The sequence below is a fragment of the Enhydra lutris genome, unplaced genomic scaffold, assembly GCF_002288905.1.
Source record: "Enhydra lutris kenyoni isolate GAN:26980312 unplaced genomic scaffold, ASM228890v2 scaffoldscaffold13, whole genome shotgun sequence".
Taxonomy (NCBI): domain Eukaryota; kingdom Metazoa; phylum Chordata; class Mammalia; order Carnivora; family Mustelidae; genus Enhydra; species Enhydra lutris.
Window position 1 is genome coordinate 35,112,511 of NW_019154097.1, and position 7,266 is coordinate 35,119,776.

The following is a 7,266-nucleotide window of genomic DNA, read 5'->3' on the forward strand; positions in this document are numbered from 1 at the left end:
TCCCTGCCCCACCCCAGCCAGGACCTCTCCCGTGGCTGCTGGTCTTGCCCTCACACGCCGCTCTCTGGCATCTCGCCTACATGGCCATCAGCCATCAGACCACACGCAGAGCCCATCAGGACCAAGAGGACCCGATGCCCTCAGCTGTCCGTCCCTGGTCTAGTCTGCTCTGACAGGGATCCTGTCACCTGGTACAAACACCTATCACGTCCGGGGCTCAGCTGGGGCCGTGGGGACGGAGACAGACTTCCCTTGAGAAAGGGATGTGGGTTGATGCCAGTCCAGGTCTCCTCGAGCTCTAGGAAAATGAAGCTGAGTGGTCCCATTTTATAGATGTGTAGACCAAGGAAAGGGATTGACGACTATCCCTGGGTCAGAGGTGCCCTGAAGAGAAGCTGTCTGGTGTTAGGGTTCTCCAGCTCCGTGTCCCCCTCCAGAAGGAGCTTCTGTGATGGCTCTTTGCTCCAGAGAGAAGCCCCCTCACCCTTTATCTGTGGCTCCGCCCAGTGAACTGGGTAAGGCAGGAACACAGGCAGCCCCAGAGGCCCCTTGGAGTTTGAGACTGGGAGTCAGGCTCTGCGTTCCCCTCGGCTCCAAGGACTTCCTCCCCAACTCCATTGCTGCCACTGAGAGATGTGGCTCCAGCCTCGGCCTCCTGCCCCCTGGGGCAGAGGGCGAGCTGGCCGGTGCTTCCTGTTCTCTAGGTTTCTCTGTGGTGGGAGGCCTGGCCACCCACCGACCAGGGGACTTCCGACGGGGAGGCCGTGGCCATGAGTACTTGCCTCTAAATCGTGTTCAGTAAATTCTGTGATACTAGTGATGGAATATTAGGACTTCTGAACATTAAAATCGTAAGGCTTACTAAAGCCACCTGCTGCAGCCCCCTCGGCGGGCAAGGGGCTCCTCCACCCTCTGCTTCCCTACTTCCAGCAACGTGTGCTCACCAGCCCACGAGCTATTGCCTTCTCGCTGGGGGATGTACTGTGTGGAAATCTGCCTCCTTGGTGCAGTACCTCGGTCCACGTGAGGACTCATCTCAAACTGCTAACCCCGAGCTAATTTCCCCATTCCTACCCCTTTTCAGAGACACCCCCTCTCACCACCAGTCAGTCTGTGCTCAGTGGGTATTTAGGATGAAAGGAAAATTCATCGAATATGGAACAGCTTTCCCCAAGGGGGTGGCCCTGGGGCCTTTATCCCAAGACAACCAGTCGGTTTGTGTTTAGATAAGTTTAGGAAATGTTGCTACCATAGTGCCCTCTCGAGGCCATACGGTGCATACCTTATGATATTAAAGGTCCTGAGAAGTCCTGTAACAAAGAAACCTGGTTCTCTTTCTTTAAGTTTGACGTTTCCTCCTGATGTTTAGTAACACCCCGTAGAGTTAGCACTCCATGGAGTGCATTTTAAGAAACACCAACTTCGTGTACGAGAAACAAAGTAGATCTAATTTCTCGGTTATCTTCATGGAAAATTACGTGACATTCTGCCTTGGAAGGCTTGATTCATTTTAAAATCTATCGTTAGAACTCCCAATTTCCCTTCAAATTTCATCTGAAAGAAAAGGAAAAAGTCTCTCTTCTTTACAGAGGGAAGCCACTTCTTAATAGGTAATAAAACCTACGCAAATCATAATACTTCCCTTTTTGTCTTGGCTGCTAGGAAGCTCAGAGGTGAACAGAGCATTTAGTGCCTGAGATGTCATTATCCTAATTTTCTGGCCCTTCGCACGCCTCTCCTTCCCTCCTCATCCCCTCCCCGCGTTGCTATGGTCCTTGCTTTTTCACTTCAGTGGTCCGGTTGTTAACGTACCTGTCGCTGGCACTATAAGCTGCTTCAGAGCCTTTTTAGACATAAGGGAGGGGTACAGAGAAGGAGCTGAATGGAGTTTCTGGGTACTGAGGTGTGGCTCCCCATCCATTCCCAACCCCGGCCCAGGCGTCAGCCAACCGTGTAATCTCGCGATTTTAACAAACACCACGATGTAACATGAATCTTTAAATTCACTGAACGGTGCGTGTTGCTCATTACTCGCTTGACTCCCAGAGAAGCTTCAGGAGGTTTCCTGGAGATCTCCTGCCCCCAGCACCTCCCTCCCATTGTCTGGGGACCGGACGCAGTGGCTACCTGGCAGGCTCTCAGGGCAGCGGCCGCCCTCTTGACACCGCCTGCCCTGGTTTGCAGGAATGAAGCGGCAGTTTCCGCAGCCCAGGGACCAGGCCGCGCTGGGGAGGAAGGCAGGCGTCGTCAGCGACAGGCTCCTCGTAGACTTGAAGAAGAAGACCAAGCAGGCGGAGAGGATGCTGGGCAACGCAGCGTCTGTCTCCTGCAGCGCCAAGAAGAAGGGCAGGGAAGCCGAGCTGTTGGCCAAGGACAGTGCTAAGGTCAGGGCCACGAGTGTGACGACGTCCTTGCCTTCTGGACCCGTGGGAAGACTGTCCTGGAAGAAATGCCCCTTCTGTAGGTGAAACGGGGTCCCCACAGATCTGCCCCCATCCGCGTAGACCATGCTGAATGCTCCGCACTTACCAAGGGCTCAGGGGGGCCCAGGCCAGTGACCCTGTTGGTTCCTCAAGAAATAGGTATCACTGTTGTCGCTGGCGTCCTGGGTGTGGACCCCGAGGCCCGGTCCGGGTGACGGACTTAAAGTCCCATGGCCAGGACTCTCACCGAGGTCTGTTTGCCTTTACTCCCCCAAACCTCTAAGCTCTTATTTTTTAATTGGGGCCAAAGTCCAGTCTGTGCGTCCCTCTGGCCCCCGCTGGCTCTGTGCGTGTCGCCAGCGTCCAGTCCGTGTTTGTGAAATGAACGAATGATCCGGGGCTCAAACTGACGACCGCTCGGCATCACGGCCGTCAGTGCTCTTTACTTCCGAAAGGGCTCAGTCCGCTCACCCTCTTCCCCTCTACTGCTGCCCACCCCCCAGCTCGCCAAGGCCTTGCTCAGGGAAGGCAAGCAGGAACACCGCCGGGCAGGCCGGCTCTCCAGCCAGACGCGGGCGACGTTCCGACAGGCCTCCCGGCAGGTGCTCGCCTCACAGGCCCGTAGACGGGAGCTGGAGGACGCAGAGCAGGTATGTGTGCCAAGACCCCCCACCCCAACTCCCATTTCCTCCTGGCCCCCGAGCCAGTGGGGAGCCGGTCAAGCTTTCCCTCCCACCCTAGATGGGTGCCAGGCTGAATTCCTTGGAACAGCAGATCCGAGAATCGCGTGCCTCCCTGGAGAGGGACGTCCAGGCCTTGTCGGAGCTGCTGTCCAGGCTGGGTAAGGAGACCCCTGGGTCCCTGGAGCACCCCCAGGAGCTTCTGTGAGGCCCAGTCCTAGAGAAGCTTTCCTCCTCGCCCCCCGATACCCACGGTCCCCCCTCCCCAGCCACAAGCATTTGAAATAGCCCCAGGCCATCCTGCAAGGTGGGGCTGGTGTCACTGTGCGCCTCCAGGGGCCGCTAGTCTGGCGATGCAGGGGGCAGGGGGGGAGCACAGAAAACTCAGCAGATGGAACGCCTGTGGGGACCACAGGAGCAGATGGGTTCTGCGTTCCTGAGGGTTTCAGAGGAGGAGAGAGAATGTCAGAAGCAAGGATGGCATCGAGAATCAGACCGAGACTCAAGTCTGGTGCTTTCCCTTCCCTGGCTGTGTGACCTTGGGAAAACCACTGTGCCTCTCTGAGCCTCAGTTCCCTCATCTGTAAAATGGACGTAAGCACCAGCGTCGTGTAGAAAGTGCTTGCCACCTGCGTGGTGAGAGCCGGTGAGCAGCTCTCAGGGAGGAGCCTCAGCAAGGAGGCCTCTCAGATGAAGGGGAGAGCACCCAGCAAGGCCCAGAGGCCACAGAGCAGGGCGGGGGAGCGGAGGACAGTAGCCATGCATTTTCCAAAACCGTGGTAACATGCATGTAACACAAAATTGGCCATTTTAACCATCTTCAGGCACACAGTTAAGAGGCATTAAGTACATTCACACGTGGCACAGCCGTCTCCGCCATCCGTCTCCATAACTTTCCCGTCTTCTCAAACTGAAACACTGTACCCATTAGACACAAACTCCCTATGCCCCAGCCCCTGGTACCCCCACCTGGGACCTCTTTGGTCCCTGTGAACTTGACACTCCAGGGACCTCATGTCCCTGTGTCCTTCTGTGACTGGCTTCTGCCCCTTAGTGTCACGTCCTCAGGGTCACCTACATAACAGCACACATGTGGCCTCATTACTAATAAGGGGAAGAATCACCATGTTCCGCGTCGTGCTTGCATGCCGGGCCCTAAGATTTGCGTGCTCGTGATCTAGAATGCTCTGCTTGGGAGGCGAGGGCCCGGACTCTCTAGTCATCTTGCGGACAGGTAGTCTGAGGCACAGAGTTTAAGTGATGTGCCCGGGGCCCCATGGCCAGTCAGTGGGGAAACTGAGGTTTGCACACAGGTCTGACCGAATCGGGGTGCCCACTGGTAGCCACTGGTCTGTTCCCGACGCCAAGGACTCAGAGCACTGGCCGCATTGCTGTCTATTGCTGTGCCTGAGTTGGGGGCGCAGGCATGAGCAGCCCCCAGAGGGCCCCTGCCTGGGGGCCCCTGGAGTGCAGGTGGAATGTGGCTACAAGCTGAACCTGAATCTCGAAGGCCAGGCAGTTGGGGCCTCCCCGTGGATGGGGTCTTTGCTGGGAGCGGGATCTGCCCGGGCCAGCGGCGCTCAGCTTCCCGATGCCTCCTCCTGCCCACCTCCCCGCCCCCAACTGCCTGCCCTCTGACCCCCACCTTCGTTGCCCAGGAAATTTGGGGCTCAGGGGAGCCCTGGCCCCAGTGGGATCCTGTGGGATTAGAAGCCATTTAGAACTTACTTCCCCATCCCCAATGGCTGAACCTCATCTTCCTGTTAAATGTCACCCATAAATGACAAGGTGACAAGGCCCAGATGGGGGAGACAGCCCGTGGATCCCATGCCACCATTACCACCACCAAGTTCAAATGTGGGCACCGGGCCCTGCCTCCTCGTTTTACCCTTGATGAGGCTCTGGGAAGTGCTGAACTCCAAAAAACAGAGTTAACCCATGCTGGGCCAGGACGAGACCCTTGGTGCCTGCTTACGGGAGCCGGCAGCCCCTCCTGCCCCATCCGCTTCCGCAGCCCTCATTCTAATGCCAGGGACACTGCTTTTTACCCCCGTGGCGGTCCGCGTCTCGGCACAGGAGGCATCTTTAAATGCATGCTCTCGGCAAATCGGCATGGAGCCATGGGGACCTTGTGCCACACACGGCTTTAGGAAATGGGCTCAGGACCCACGCGGGGAGTTCTTTTTATTAATAACAGTAGTACCGTGACAAAAAGGAACCGTTGCCCAGCGCTGTCTAGGGGGAAAGTTCCAGAGTCTTCATGTGTACCCATTGGGGAGCCCAGACCAGACACACTGCCTTCTCTGTCCCTTGCTTTCCTGGCAGATCATGGGCAGTCACAATCCTGGAAGGTTTGTGTCTCCAGAGGTCTCGGGGGTGGGCGCTGAACGGGCACTGGGGCCTGCGGGAGAGCTGGTCTCTGCTGAGGCCGTCTGTGCCCCTCTGCAGGGTCGCTGGACACCCATCAGGCCCCAGCCCAGGCCCTGAACGAGACCCAGTGGGCACTGGAGCGCCTGAGGCTGCAGCTGAGCCCGCCGGGGGCCCTGCAGGGGAAACTGAGGCTGCTACAGCAGGAGTCGGAGCAGCAGGAGCTGCAGATCCAGAGCTTCGAGAACGACCTCGCTGAGATCCGTGCCGACAAGCAGAACCTGGAGGCCATTCTGCATAGCCTGCCCCAGAGCTGTGCCAGTTGGCAGTGAGGGCCGCCCAGGACACCCCTCCCCCAACACTGTGGCCCTGGCCAGGGCAGGCACATGCACCCCACAGGTGCACCCTTGCAGACACACCCCCCCAGAGCCTGCGGCTGTGTGCCCACCCCAAGGGAATACTCACGTAGGCTTCCAAGTCCACAGCCACGTCCCCTCCGTGCCCGCCAGAGTCCGTGTACATATACAGTTCGCCCAGGCGGGCACTCCCAGGCCATGATGCGTACACATGCACACCCCAGTGTCAGGAACACATGCACACCTTGTGGGGACACGCCTGTGTGCACAAGGCACACACTTTCGCCAGTTCCTCTGTGCATGTACACGTTCTACTCAGTTCACAGCCGGTTCCTGGGTACCCTTTCTGCCGCATGCCCTCTGGATGCTGGGGGGGGTATGTTAATTACCCTCCGGCACCTCCACGCTCACTCTTGCTTCTGAAGGCGAGGACCCAAGCAGAGTTGGTGCCTGAGAGGCTGAGGGGGCCATCTGCAGGGATCCAGGCTGGGCTGGGCAGGAGCCAGAGCCACCGGCCCCAGGGCTGCCCGTGGTCCTGCAGCAGGTCATCCCAGGACACCTGCCCATCGCCCACTCCACACAGCGGAGGGACCAGGCAGACCAAGAGATGGAAGATCCTCAGCAGCAGACAGGGGCAGGGGGCTCTCAGCAGGGGAGCTTGAGGCCCAGGGACCCCCAGGGCCGGGGTGCGGCCTCCTTGGTCCACCAGGAGGATGGCCCAGCCCTGCACGGTTTTCACTGGTTTCCTGGAATGCTTGGTCTCGGGATCCTGGGAGTCGCCTGCCCTGGGCCCAGTGCTCCTTTCAGCCTGTGGCCTAGCCAGAGAGCTGAGCCTCAAGGGCCTTAGCAGGCCTGGGTCAGGGGGACTAGGGTGCTGGGGGAGCTCCTCTTTGGGACCCCAAGACCCCTGTCAGCCTTTGATTGACACTGGCTCTGAGGCCCTGTGGCCGCACTTGCCACCTGGGAGGTCCCTGCTGGGTGTGGCAGCCTGGCTGTGGCTCCAGCCTGTCATGCTGGGGAGCCCCCTGTGGTCAGGCCCCCTGCCAGCCTCTGCCCAGGATTCCTGGCATTTCCTCCCTGAGCTCCTCCCCATTCCCGGGGCCCTCTTCCCACCGACAACAGGCCCTTGGCCCCGGGACCCCAGACCCAGGCCCCAGGAGCCCACCTCCCCTCCGGGGCTCTTCCTCCTGCAGGCGGAGGGGGCGGGGTGGACAGGAAGCAACATGGACTGGTTCTGTTTAATGTGAAAATAAAGGACCTCTTTACTAGCTGGGTGGCATGCTTTTGGTCATCTCCCGCTGGTTGGAAGCAGGGGCCCCGGCTGTGGTGTGGACTCACTGTCCTGGCATGTGGGTGCACACACCTAGCACCCAGCGGGTGGGTGGAGGAATGTTCAGTGATCTCTCTTGGTCCACGTGCAGTAGCAGGCAGGTGGCAGAA

At 58.7% G+C, this 7,266-nt stretch overlaps 1 protein-coding gene across 1 annotated transcript in view; it reads left to right on the plus strand.

Moving 5' to 3' along the window:
- LOC111145465 (laminin subunit gamma-3-like) overlaps positions 1-7,023 on the plus strand; it is a gene marked incomplete at its 5' end in the record, with an annotated part of 38,241 nt that extends 31,218 nt beyond the window's left edge. The window contains 4 exons of the mRNA XM_022500361.1: positions 2,185-2,384; positions 2,927-3,073; positions 3,165-3,264; positions 5,552-7,023. Of these exons, the coding sequence (XP_022356069.1) occupies positions 2,185-2,384; positions 2,927-3,073; positions 3,165-3,264; positions 5,552-5,802 (698 nt within the window). The remainder of the gene's footprint in view (positions 1-2,184; positions 2,385-2,926; positions 3,074-3,164; positions 3,265-5,551) is intronic.
- Between the last annotated feature and the right edge of the window lie 243 nt (positions 7,024-7,266).